This window comes from Podarcis pityusensis (assembly GCF_964106645.2).
Source record: "Podarcis pityusensis genome assembly, chromosome: 17".
Lineage (NCBI taxonomy): Eukaryota > Metazoa > Chordata > Lepidosauria > Squamata > Lacertidae > Podarcis > Podarcis pityusensis.
In genome coordinates, this window is record NC_138042.1 from 13,683,925 (window position 1) to 13,698,695 (window position 14,771).

Consider the following 14,771-nt stretch of genomic DNA (forward strand, 5'->3'; position numbering starts at 1 on the left):
TGAGAACCAAGGGACCACTGTACTTTCATTTCACAGGCACCTTCAAAATCCCTACCTCTATCATTCTCCTCCACAAAGGTAAGCTCTGCAGTCACAAAGTCTTCCACCTTAACACCCACAGGTGGAATGTCCACGCCAAACAAAACCACCGGAAGCCTCCAGGCCAGCCTCAGAGCCACCAGGTAGCAGCCGCTGAGTTGGGCAGAAGTAGTTACGTAATAACTTGTTACGTACTAGCTTGTTACCTGTTTACTCCACCTTTCCTCTAAGGAGCTCAGGGCAGCATTTATGACCTGCCCTTCCCATTAATCCTTACGACAACCCTGTGAAATTGTGGAGGCTGGAATATAGGGAATAGGCGGTGTCCACATGTTATATTCAAAGTGTGTTCTCTCAAATCTTGGCCACCGTGGTAGCTCAGGGGGTTGCTGGGAACTGTAACTCTGTGAGGGATAAACTACAGTTCCCAGAATCCTCTGAGGGGTAGGGGGCATTGGCTTTTAAGGTAGAGGGTGCCTGCAGCCTACATATAATACTCTAGGCACTGCACTCTAGGCACTGTGCTTTTTAAATAATTATTGGTTTTTTTAGACCAATTATCTCACTGAAAAATGTTCAGTGTTTTCCTTTCCCACAGAAAATTTTCCATCCCATAAGTGCATTATTAACAATTGCCAATTGCAAGTGCGGTATTAGGCAAGGCTGGCAGTTTCAAAGCTTTAATTAATGTTTTTCAGGGGATTATCTCCAGCAGATACACGAGAGAAGCATATTTCAGGTCAAACATCTATGGTGTACCGAGACAAAAACATTAAGGGTGGGCAGTTTTTCTAGCCTGGTTTACTACAGACAAGTAAAATAAATGTGTTAAATGATATCGCTCTCATCAGGAAACGTTCCAATGCAAATCATGTTATGCAAAGGAACCCAGTTCAAAGTTCTCCTGAAAATCTGCAGCCCTAAAGGGGTTTCACAACAAAGTGCCATCTCACAATTCATTCACAGCCTGAACAACCGATGCATAAGTAAAGTAAAGGGACCCCTGACTTTTAGGTCCAGTCGTGGCCGACTCTGGGGTTGCGGCGCTCATCTCGCTTTATTGGCTGAGGGAGCTGGCGTACAATTCCCAGGTCATGTGGCCAGCATGACTAAGCCGCTTCTGGCGAACCAGAGCAGCGCACGGAAACGCCGTTTACCTTCCCGCCGGAGCGCTACCTATTTATCCATTTGCACTTTGATGTGCTTTCGAACTGCTAGGTTGGCAGGAGCAGGGACCGAGCAACGGGAGCTCACCCCGTCGCAGGGATTCAAACCACCGACCTTCTGATAGGCAAGTCCTAGGCTCTGTGGTTTAACCCACAGCGCCACCTGCGTCCAAACCGATGCATACCTTAACACACAAAAAAGTACAGTGGAACCTGGGTTGTCAAACGCTTCAGAAGTCGAACGTTTCGGCTTTTGAACGTCGAAAACTGTAAGTAAATGCTTCCATTTTCAAATGCACCTTGGAAGTCAAACGGCTTCTCCATTTTTTCAATGGATTTTGCCGGCCGGCAATTGCCCCTCGGTTGTCGAATGTTTCGGAAGTCGGTCTTCCGAAATGAATTATGTTTGACAACCGAGGTTCCACTGTACAGATAACTAGGCTGTGACAAAAACCGTGAGAATAGAGAGGTGCTAGCATGATCCAGTTGTGCAGTTCACACATCACAGAACCATGATCTCACACAAAAGCTGTATATTTAAAAGCACAGGTGAGCAGGTTATTCCTGAATCCACTCCCTGTAAGAATAGGTGCCAACAAGCAATAGGTGCCAAGAAGCAAATGCACTTAATATGCAAAATGTACATGAGAAGATTTCATAAATGGGCAATTGATTTCCACACTTAATCTTCCTCTCCCACACAACATCTATTGATCATCAATTTCTCCTGATGATCTAGAGACCTAGAAAAGGAGAGACCAAGAACTCAAGGGCTACCCATTGAAGGGAGCAGAGAAACAAGACAGGTTGCTTATAGAAGAGTGTGAGGCAAGGAGAACGTCCATGGAACTTTGTACGATATAGAGGTCAAGGCAGCTGAAAGAGAAATGCAAAAGTTCCTGAAATTCTGATGTCATGGGGAAAACAGGCTTTTTGGGGGGAGTGGGGTTTCAGGAAAAACCCATAAATTGGGGGGAGGGGAATGAAAAACATGCAATGCTTGTTTAGCTCCCTCTACAGCTCAAAAGTCACTGTTACTCGGGTAACATAGAATGGGTGTATAATCTGGTTTGCCATTAAATCACCATGTTTGGTATATATAAAAAATACAATTTATTCAGTAAATAATTACAATTTCAGTTTCCTTTTATTTGTTATTTTAAATGTTACAAATGGAGCTATAAGACGCTGAACTGTTTTGCCGGTTGATGAGGAGTAGGCAAACAATTATAAAAACAGGAGAAACCATGACCTTTGTAGCAAAAAATGAAAATTACTATGGATCTGAAATGATGGATTGTGGAAAACTAAGTCCTACTTAGACCAGACCCATTGAAATTAATGAACTCAAGTTAGTCATGTCTATTAACTTCAGTAGGACTTAACAAGTAGGACTTGTGTTGACTCCCACCCAGTGTCTCCCTCAGTCCTCCACAGTGTCAAGTAGACGTAAAGCATTCATTTCCATAAAAAGAGCTGTGAAAAGAAGAGGGCAAAGAGCCAAAACTCAATTAATATTTCAGAAAGTAAGACTGGTTAAATGTCATGTGCTATCTGTTTCCGCTTCTTCTACATCTTCATATTTATCATCGTATTTATCACGACTTTCTAAAAACTGAAGGTTTGCCCGAATTGAAACAAGCTTCTCTACCTTTTCCAATTTCATAGTCCAACATTTTTCAGTTTTTTTGGGAGGGGGAAATTTGGTTCCCCCCCCCGGCTATCACATCTCTGAGACCTGGGGGATAGGGTGGTATCAAAATTTAATAAATAATTATGATGGTGATGGTGAAGAAGTAGGAGAAGCTTGCTTTGAATATAGTGCATATTCACAGAGCTGAGATCATCAATGAGGAACCTCTAGACAATTTGTGGGGCAATGAGTTCATGCTTATTGCAGCAAAAGGCACAGAGACCAGGCTTTGTTCTGCTCCTCCAATGGACAGCCTCAGACGCCACAATTAATTTTGCAACGTATGTCATATGCTGGGAGGGACAAGAGAGAATGTGCCCGGTTACAGCATTCCCTGAAATGCACCTAGTCACCGTTTCCATCCTGCTTTATCTGCAAAACGTCAATATTGGGTCAATCTCATCCTCAGGTTAATTTTTAAATGACCTCCTAAAATGGGAACAAATGATGCAATGCAGAGAAACGTAAAGGAAAGGAGGAAGGACACAGGTTCTATGTCCTACCCTACACCAAAGGCTCTTTGATTCTTCAGACTTCTATATGCAGGAAGGATGGAGGCAGTAAACCTCTGCTGCAGATAAGACACCCAGATGACTACTAAGATGAGGGATTTTTTTATTTAAAAAATCCTTTTAGGGTATTCATCAGTCATAATGACTCATGTAGGTTTGTGGGGGAATGTGGTATATGAAAGCCTACATTGCAAACCTAAGTGTCAAATAAACAGGAGAACTGCATTTGAAGGCAGAGAGATTTCTGAAACATCAGCATGAGAACAACTGTGAAAGCTAAGAACAACTTTGCTTATGGGAGGAACTTTTTAAATATAATCTAAATGCACATGAACTTCAAGTAGCAAGTGGTAAGGAAGCAAATACTGTACAGTTGAGCTGAGCCCCCAGTTGCTAAAGACCTATGTTACTTCTGAGAAGTATTTGCACCTAAAACACTGCCAAATGAAAGCTTCAAGGCAGACACAATTCTCTACGTCTGGACCCCACTTGCGTGGATCCAAAGGTGACCTGTTGGTAGTCAAGATAACCCCACAATTAATTGCTAGTTGCTATAGCAATGAGCTCATATGTTTGCTTTGATGCAACTTAATTGGTTTGGTTTGAAGGTACCCTTATCTGTGGGTCTGAGATACTGGGCTCTGAGCCCAGCTGTGATGTGTTGGGCACTGGCCACTTGTGCTCCCATCTAGTTAGGCAATGGGACATAGTCTGCTCCACTGTACGAAAAATTCATAAATTTTGGGCTAGGTGCGGGCAAGCTATCTCCTTGCTGCGGTACCTGCTTGCTGCAGGCTTGCGCCTGTAAGAGCAAGAGGAACCAGCAGGCTGCTTCGGTTGTAAGTCTATACTGTTCTTTAATAAAGCATTAGAACTGACTATTCTCACGTCTTTCACCTCCTGGGCTGCCACCGCGCAGATCTCAAACTCCTAGGACCTCTCCTCTCTCCCTAGGACTTCTGTGCACATGCGCAGCGCGATAAAGCACTTCTGCGCATGCGGCGAAACCCGGAAAAATACTTCCAGGTTTGCCGCTTTCGCAACCTCAAGTTTACATTACTCGAGAGTAACGTAACCTGAGAGTCTACTGTACAATGAAGAAGTTTCGACAGCAGCCAGGTGCCCACCCTTAGTTCCATTGCCATCCTGTACACATTTACTTGGGAGTAGTCTCAATGGACTCGGTCGGGGTATGACTCTTCTGCTTGTTCCAAAGAATTTCCACAGAATTTGGATAATTCACGGGCTGCATTCATATGTTCCATTCTGAACTATTGTTTTAGTGAGAGGTCAACAAGCCTGGCCTCTTCTCTCTTGCACGGCTGCAATAAGAAATTGGGAGCCTCCATTTCTGCTTAACCTCTAAACAAGTAGAGCAACATTGAATGCTCAGTGCTTGGAAACACCAGTGGAAGCTGCCTGGGAAAGTTTACAGTCGTCATTCCAGCCCACAGAAAACTCACTGATTGCATGAGTCAATTCTTTTTACTAGAGAGCCGAGAGTACAAAGAAAGTAGGAAGATTCCACAGCGTTAAAATTTGGGGGACGGGTGCATTTTCCCAGGTGTTTTGAACAAGGGTATTTTGAAGTTTCACGGGCCAACATTCTTTTGCAGAACTATGCTGTAGAACAACATTCACTTGCTCCTCATTTTCTTGATGTAATCCCTCACCACAAGAAATGAAGCTATAGGGAACCAGGCAGAGGGCCTTTTCGGTAGTAGCACCCAACTTGTGGAACACCCTCCTGTCAGATGTCAAAAAGACAAGTAACTACAGTATATAACTTTTAGAAGACATCCAAAGACAGCTTTTTAATGTGTAAAGTCTTATTGTGCTTCTAGATGCAGTCATACCTTGGTTTTCGAACAGCTTAGTTCTCCAACGTTTTGGCTCCCAAATGCCGCAAACCCAGAAGTGACTGTTCTGGTTTGCAAATTATTTTTGGAAGCCAAACATCTGATGGGGTGTCCGATTAGCTGCAGGATTTTCCTGCAGCCAATCAGAAGCCGCGCTTTGGTTTCCGAACGTTTTGGAAGTCAACGGACTTCCGGAATGGATTCCGTTTGACTTCCAAGGTACGACTGTATGTTGGAAGCTGCCCAGAATAGATGGGGCAACCCAGTCAGTTGGGCGGGGTGCAAATAATAAAATCGTCATCATATCACAATTCACCTCCCCAAATTTAAGATTAATACTACACCTTAATTAGGTAATCAGAATCTTGATGGGAATTGATTGTGCTCTTTAAAAGACTGATAGCTTTCTAAACAAGCTGGACATTTCCAGCCTCTGTGGCTTAAAAAGATAAGATCAGCTGTATATTGATCAGGTTCACAGTGAGCTACAAAGCAAGACGTTTGCAACCTTTGGGCAAAGTGGAGTTAAAATGCAACCAAGCCTGCAAAGTTAAATCTGAAGGCTGAAAACTAGTTGTATAACGTTGTGTCCACACACAAATGGGGCTCTCTCACATGAGCACGAATATTGCCTTTGTGCTTATAGAGCACTCTCATCCCATAGCAGGTAAAAAAAATACACTGTGTATCTACAGTTTTCTGATGATGGTGAACAGCACTAGATATTATAGTATACGGTATCTTCAAACGATTCACTTCAGACCATCTTTCGAACAAGTTCTATATGGAGACAACAAACTAAAAATGTGGATCACTTTCTTCTTTGTTGCTGAGTTTTCACGAAAGAGGCCCCAAACTAGTTTCAAAAGGTGCCTTCTCAGCTCCATTTGGCAAATGATGCTATCAAGTTAATTAATACACCTACATGCTTTTGAAATTCTTGCAAGCAGGAGGGTGTGTCCTCTATAGCTGCTTTTCAGCATCTTTCCCAGGTTCCCAGAGAATGAAGAGAAGCAAGAAAGAGGGAAAGATATGAGGAGGAAAGACAACCGGGGGGAGTTATTAAAAGTGTGAAACTGTAAACATAACTATGAAAGAATGAAGTGGAAAGACAATGGCTTTTACATTCTTTAGCATTTTCTTCAGCTTGAAATGTGCCCCTCTGTGCTCTATGCAGACTTTTATATACCGTATTTTTCGCTCCATAAGACGCACTTTTTTCCTTCTAAAAAGTAAGGGGAAATGTGAGTGCGTCTTATGGAGCGAATGGCGCTGCGCAGAGAGGTAGAGCTGTGCAGCGCCCCTTCAGCGTAGCGGGAGGAGGAACGGAGCCCCTTCTGTTCCTCCTCCCGCTTCGCTGAAGGGGTGCTGTGCAGCTCTCCCTCTCTGCGCAGCACCTGTCATGCGAAGCCAGAGGAGGAACAGAAGGGACTCCTTCTGTTCTTCTCCAGCTTCGCTGAAGGGGCGCTGCGCAGTTCTCCCTCTCAGAGAGAGAGAACTGCGCAGCGCCCCTTCAGCGGCGCGCCGTCCTGGCTTCTGCCTTAGCCGTGTGCAGCCTCTTCGGGCAGGGGGAGCCTTCGTCCCGCTGCCCTGAAGAGGCTTGGCGCGGTTATTCCAGAAGCCAGAACAGCCACACAGTATCCCAGAAGCCAGATCCCTCTTGCTGTTCTGGCTTCTGGGATTCAGAATAATTTTTTCTTGTTTTCCTCCTCCCCAAACTAGGTGTGCCTTATGGTCTGGTGCGTCTTTTGGAGCGAAAAATACGGTAATGCTTCCAGGTTTAAGAACCCAAGTTACCTTTTTTAAAAAAACCCACCAATTTCTATTTAGAAAGGTGATTTCTAAATGCCCCGTTCCAAGGCCTCTCTCCAATACTAACAGCACCTTGCCCCAACTTGTCCACATGTCTCCTCCTCCTCAGGGAACGGCTAGCTTTTCAAACAGGGAACAAACTGTTCAGTTTTCTTGGAAGGAAAAAGAAACCTGACCAGGAGACACAGTTAGAAGTGGCAGAAAATAATGCCTAGGCCCAGCACTTCTGTAGTCTCAGGTGTGCATGCCACTGGGAGCTTCTCTATAAACCTGCCCCTCATAAAACAAAACCATAATTTCTGCAAGCCACATATTGCTGCAAGGCAGTGTAAAAGCTCCACTCCCGAATTGCTCCTTCCCAGCCTGTCACAACCAACCATAGATGGTTTCTGCTAGGTCCCTATCGTCTTCTTCACCTCCCACCTTGACTACAGACATCTTCCAACTGCAGTATCATGACCTAGGGCACTGTTTCTTCTACCATGAACTCATAGAAGAGGTGCTCGCTCCTGCTTCCCATGTATCCTCAAGGTTATTTCATGAAAAACCCTTCAGCCTAGTCCCTCAGAAAGATACTCTAGGATGCAGAATGTGGTGGCATAAACTGTACCACTTGAGTCCAAAATTCGGTGCACCACAATTCAGCCTCCCGGACACTGAGGTCGGGCTCCGAGGGTCTTCTGGCGGTTCCCTCAAAGTGTCGGTGTTTAAAGCCCTAAATGGCCTTGGTCTGGTATACCTGAAGGAGCATCTCCACCTCCATCATTCAGCCTGGACACTGAGGTCCAGCGCCGAAGGCCTTCTGGCGGTTCCCTCACTGGAAGAAGTGAGGTTACAGGGAACCAGGCAGAGGGCCTTCTTGGTGGTGGCACCTGCCCTGTGGAACGCCCTCCCAGCAGATGTCAAGGAGATAAAGAACTATACAACGTTTAGAAGACATCTGAAGGCAGCCCTGTATTGCGAACATTTATGTTTGACATTTTATTATTTTTAATATTTTGCTGGAAGGTACCCAGAGTGGTTGGGAAAATATAATATAACAACAACAACAATTTTGATGCCTTCCATCAGCTTTGGCATCTGCCCCCCTATTTGGGTAGGGGCAGCCTAAGTTCTGCCATCTGTGCTCTGGTAAGCTCTAGGTTAGATTACTGCAACGTGTTATACATGGAGCTGTCTCTGGAGACAGTTCGAAAACTCCAGCCGGTGCAGAATTCAACAGTCAGGTTTGTCACCGGGGCAAGATGGTTTGAGCCTATTACACCAATTCTGTCCTGGCTGAAGTGGCTGCTGGCTAGTGTCCGGGACCAATTCAAAGTGCTGGTTTTAACCTATAAAGCTTTTAACAGCCAAATGCCTGGTTATGGAGAAACCTTTTCACTTTCTTTAATGTGGTATACCACAAGATGGAGCCAGTCCAACTGGTAACTAAAGACATTTGCAGCATCAAAATTGATTTGAGGAGAGGTGTACACGAGTTTTCAGGAGCAATCCGAAAGAGCAAAAGAAAGCTTAACTGGGCACAAGATACTAAAATGTTTATATTTAGATTTAACTCCACTTTAGAACACATTCAAAATTCAATTGGGATCATATCACACACAGCAAGAAGTGATATCAGATATTCCAAGCACATGCTATAAGTAGTCCAAGTAAACAGGTCCCCTCCTCCCCACCCCAAATAAGTCCACTTTGGAGATTCCTGCCCCTTTATTTAAGGCATCCATGAGGGTTCCAGCTGAATTCGGAATAGATGGTCCATTGTAGACCACATTACATGTGACACTGTCAGGATTAATTGAAATAAATCAAAATAAATCAAAATTGCATCACACATTAAGATCTTTAAACAGATTGCTGCTGCACCATCTACTCTAATTCAACTTACAAAATTTAAGGAAACTTTTAAGTGTATGCATGAGACATGTCCGAAATCATTGCAAATCTTATAAAACTGACTTATTAACAGCATGTTCTTTTTTAGCTTACCTGCCTAATAAAGCGACTGCCGTTAATCCTGCCTCAAAGCAACGGCGACACAAACACACAACACGTCCCTATGTTCTGACAACACAACGTGCAAAGCACACGGAACACAAGTGCCAGAATAGAAATTCAAAACCTGCCTGCATATTCCAGTCAGTATAGTCTTGCTGGCTAAAATAGAAGATCACACATAATGAAAAAGTCTACTCCCCAAACGTGTAATCGACGACTCATTGCTCACCACCATATGAAATCAGTTCCCAAACATCTGCAACCCCTCTGGAACCTACCGTTCGAAGGGCTACAACCGTCGCCATGAGCAAACACTCTTGACAACGGAATCGGTAAGCCAACCTTCTGGTCTTCGTCCCAATAGATTCAGAGCATGGAGAGGAAAAACCCTCTGCCTGTTTAGCTTGACTTTCTGCTCTTTGAATACAGGGCAATTAAGAAACCTGTTCCGATGCTCTCGACGCCCAGTTGTGGATTACGAGACCAGACTCCCTCACCCGGCACAGCAGAGAACCAATACCAGACGTGCCGGGGAGTCGAACGCTATTATGAAACGCTCATGAACTTGAACAAACACACACACAAAAAACCAAGAATGACACGTTGGAACGGGGAGCTCAAGGGTGTATAATGCAAAGCAAGTTCCGACAGTGTCAGAAGAGCAGAACCCTAGTTAGTTTGGGTGCTGTGCTTTTTAAAAAAGAAGTCACTCTTAATGAGATGGGGGGGGCAATTTTATTTCTTTTATGCATTTGTCGTAAGAAAGATCAGCGTATGGAACGTGGCTGCACATGCAGCAATATTGTTTACCACTTAAAACAGTGGAACAGCCTTACTGGTGTGTGAATTATTCAAAGCAGAGAGATCCGGTTTCATATGTCCCTGACCAATAAAGAAACACATTGCAGACAACACGCCGGCTGCACTGCAAATCCATCCCCACAAATTCCATGCATAATCATTATCTCCCAAAGGGAAAAATTCCTTCTGTATTACGTAAAAAAATAGTTTCTCGGCCTTTTGAACAGAATGCCAAAATTGAAAGCAACTTCTGCCAAGCTAATAGCCCTAAAGGGCTTCCAGTTCCTTTTCAAACACCTCCTCTGACACAACCTGGTGCCCTGTACTGAAGTTCTACGGCTGACATGATTGGTTAACTGAAAGGAGACTGTAGGGTTAAAATCAATTTGGCCTTTTCCATTTGGTTTTATATGTTTTAACATTATATCTGACACAGCTAGATGAACTTGTTATATATATTTGGGGTGTGTGTGTGGAAATCTATACTTAAAGGTAAAGGTAAAGGACCCCTGACCATTAGGTCCAGTCGCGGATGACTCTGGGGTTGCGGCGCTCATCTCGCTTTACTGGCCGAGGGAGCCGGCATACAGCTTCCGGGTCATGTGGCCAGCATGACTAAGCCGCTTCTGGCGAACCAGAGCAGCACACGGAAACACTGTTTACCTTCCCGCCAGAGCGGTACCTATTTCTCTACTTGTACTTTGACGTGCTTTCAAACTGCTAGGTTGGCAGGAATTGGAACTGAGCAACGGGAGCTCACCCCGTCACAGGGATTCGAACTGCCGACCTTCTGATCGGCAAGCCCTAGGCTCAGTGGTTTAGACCACAGCGCCACCCGCGTCCCATACGTTCAAATATCAGTTGAAGCCTATCTTTCATGTTCAAAATAGCCAGGAAAGACACCGTAAGTGCAATTCACTATCACATTATTACAAATTCTCTGCCTGGGCAAGCATACTACGCTTGGCAGAAGACAGATCCTCCCATTCTGCTGTGTGTTCTGAGGATTCTCCCAACTGCACCCCCCAAAAAAGTCAATTATTTGGGGAGGGAGGCTGCAGAGGGAGGAAAAGAGAGGAAGCCTCATTGCAGAAGCCCTTCCACTGAACTTCAACTTGCCATGATTTGTTAGTAGATTCTCACCCAAAATGCATTGCAGTTCGGTATCTTTCCTGAGTGGCTGAGATACCACAACTAAAATTGGTATGTTTGTTTACTAATTATAAATTACATCCTACACATCCATTTTTAGAGAAAGGAGGGGGGAAAGTTCAAACTACATTATAGTAGGATATTTGTTGAAGGGCTTCTTGAACATCGTGATTGCCTAATCCTACCCTAGTAAGTTTTCCTGCAGCAACTGGGAGCCAGTGTGGCGTAGTGGTTAAGAGTGGTAGACTCGTAATCTGGTGAACCAGGTTCGCATCCCCGCTCCTCCACATGCAGCTGCTGAGTGACCTTGGGCTAGTCACACTTCTCTGAAGTCTCTCAGCCCCACTCACCTCACAGAGTGTTTGTTGTGGGGGAGGAAGGGAAAGGAGAATGTTAGCTGCTTTGAGACTCCTTCGGGTAGTGATAAAACGGGATATCAAATCCAAATCCAAACTGAAGGAAGGAGGGTCTAGAATCATATTTTCTGGTTGGACACATAATATAATAAAATCAGGTAATTCAGCGAGCGGTGCTTAATTTTCTCTCAGATTTGGTGCACCCAGACAGAAGAAAAAAAGCATAGATGCATGGCTTCAGAGTCGTCAATGAGGTGCACAAGGAAGCTGCTGCATAAACCAGTTTTGCAACAGGAGGGGCACACGAACTATTGGCGTGTACACACTGCATGACAGTTTTGTGTTCAGTGCTAGATGCAGGCGCCTTGATGGGGTGCTGTATAGACATCATCCCCATGTCACACACCATTTGTCAATCTAAAGCTCATTCTGCTGGAACGGTTAGAATCCATTTTGTGCCAAGAATGCACTTCTCAAGCACAGGGGCGTTTTCAAGGGCCACCTTCTGCTGGGACAGGACTGCGCCACGCCCCAGCACCAGGTCCAACTTGTCTTTGAATGAAGCAAAATAGGAAGCGGTACGGTAGTATCTTAGCTGCCTCTATAGACAGTGGTACCTTGGTTTACGAACTAAATCCCTTTCCCGTTCTTAAACCAAGGCATGCTTTCCCATAGCAGCGGGGGGTGGGGGGTGGGGACTCAATTTACAAATGGAACACACTCAACAGGAAGCGGAACATGTTCTTTTCCAAGTCAAAGTTCACAAACCAAAACACCTACTTCCAGGTTTGCAGCGTTCTTGATCCAAGTTGTTCATACACTAAGCTGTTCTTAAACCAAGGTACCACTGAGATATATATTCGCTGCATAGAAGCATATTAACACGTCATCTCCCAGCCCCTCTCTTCCAAAAGACTGTGAATATGAGAATGTGTATCTGTGGAAAGCCTAATGGAGGGAAGGGGAACAGAGGACACAGTTGCACACTAGTCTGAAAACACGTTGACCTGTGTGCATAGACAATGCAGTTTTCATGCAAAAGTGTTGTGCAACTGCAAACTGCTATGCACAAACGAAAAAATGACCCCTGGGCATTTGAAAGGCAATGTTTGTTTGGACCATGGGTGAGAACCCAAAGGCTGAGGGGAAGGGTATATCAGAAAGAAAATGAATTGGTAATTCACTTCTAACTTTGTATTAAAATAACATTTTTTATGTGCAACTGTGTGTTTTGCTAATATGTTTGTTGTTTACGTTGTCCGTTGATGCTTCAATTTTCTTAAGAGATATTTTTAAGATAGTAAGCAGGATAGAAATGTTGTAAACAACAACAACACATTTGTACATAGCCTGTACAGACTCCTCCTTCTAGCCCAGTAAATGCATTCAGACCCTAGAGGTTGCACCCTCTGCAAAAGGATAAAGTCACAAGTGGGAGGGAATCATGACAATGAAAAGATTCCAAGCCTGATAGAGCTTTACAGGACTTCCTTTGACAGAAATGTTCTGTTCCTGGCAAGGAAAAAACAAAACCAGGAATGCTCTGTTTAACTCTGGTTATGCAAGTCTTCATAATGGTGCCATAAGTCTCCCTACTTGCAGTTCTCTTAACGATTCCAGGTCATTTGTTGCTTCTTGTTAAAAACAGAAGCCAGCTTGCTGCTATCAGTTATGCAACTTATACACCGGATAACTTGGATGCAGACATCATGCACGAGCCATTCAGACATGACAAAACTGACACGGAAATAACCACATGGTAGGGAGATATTTCATGATACTATTTCAATACTTGGGGAATAAACATGTACACAGCATTTTAAGAACATGACATTTTTTTTAAAAAAATGCCCTGAACAATAGGCTTAGTATAGTTTTGCTATACTAGGGAGGTTACTTCTCATAAGGCAAAAAGTTACCTGTGGAGCTGCCGTTAATATTTGCTGGCTGGGCCATGCTTGCTGAGTGACAAATCCAGAAACTGACTGTTAGGAGTCATGCAAATCAAGCATCAAATCCAATCAGGCATGCAACCTGCAAGAGGAAAAAAAAGGTCATCAAAATATTGCAATTCCAAAACTAGTTGACTTTCATTATAAAGATCACCAGGTATAGGCCCTTGTCCTCAGGTTTAAGCATAGAAAATGTGATAGGCTGATGCATTTTAAAAATAATAATACAGAAGAGTGTGAGTTTCAAAAGTCAAGTGACTTAAAGCACTACTGTCAGGCACACCATTAACAGAAAGACATAGCTGTCAATTTACAGATTTGAAAATAAGGGACCAGCAGCCTCGAAAATAAGGGATCAGCAGCCAAAATAAGGGATCAACAATTACTTTGTTAAAATACATATTTTGTTGCGTGCAAATGGCTTTAGATACCTATTAGGTCCATAAATTACCATATAGCATATATTCAACACAAAAAAACCAGCAACAATTTGTTGTTGACAAAGGACAGCTGGACATAGAAAGGGCCCCATTATCTTCAGTAGCTTATTTAAGGGACATCATCAATAAGGGACAGCAGCGGGACATGGCGCTGGGATAAGGGACTGTCCTGCCAAATAAGGGACGCTTGACAGCTATGCAGAAAGATGAAAATATCTGAGCAAACTGAACACAGATGTTGGTAAACACCACAGACCACAAATCTTCTACAGCAAATATGAAGTAACACAAGCACGGCTTTGGCTTTGATTAGAGGGGCAATCAATAAGGCAGTGATTGTAACAACGAAGCCCTGAAATACAAAGAGTCTACATAAACATAAAGGAGCAAAGAACTTCAATTTGGACTAACAAACATCACTTTTATTTGCCTCTAGGTTGCTTGAAAGGCATTAGAGTCCAGACCAGAATCTGACTGAAATGTGTTATTTGAAATATAAAAGCAAAGGGGAGCTAAATTATAGACTGGAAAATTACAGACAGGCCCGAAGGACCTAGACAGTAGCATGAGAAATGTACTTTGCCAATACTGTTTGTGAGAGAGCATGATGTTATGCCACAATAGTTCCAAAGTGCGAAAAATGGATTGGGAAATCCAAATCAACTTCTGGGCACAACTGTATTCATGTCACAGGACCAATACAACTGAACTGCACACTAGCACTATGTTCACAGTGCAGTTTCAGAAGCAGCGAGCTGCATGGCGCTTTCATTCTCACATCAATGATTAAACCATGTGGGGCTTGTTTTGTCATTCAGCATCATTTATCTAGCCAGCAATAGGTGGCTGTAATTTAAACCAATCAAGGGGAATTTAAACCAAGAAGGAAAACTGATCTGCAAAAAATACAACTTTGCAATTTGCAGGCAATGTTCAGCCTTGTGTATGTATATACTGTATATCACACACACACACACAAAATATATGTGTT

At 43.7% G+C, this 14,771-nt stretch overlaps 1 protein-coding gene across 1 annotated transcript in view; it reads right to left on the minus strand.

Annotated features, from left to right (window-relative positions):
• KANK1 (KN motif and ankyrin repeat domains 1) overlaps positions 1-14,771 on the minus strand; it is a 118,545-nt gene that overhangs the window by 35,855 nt on the left and 67,919 nt on the right. The window contains exon 2 of the mRNA XM_080987711.1: positions 13,308-13,422. Within this exon, the coding sequence (XP_080843837.1) occupies positions 13,308-13,344 (37 nt within the window). The 5' untranslated portion in view covers positions 13,345-13,422. The remainder of the gene's footprint in view (positions 1-13,307; positions 13,423-14,771) is intronic.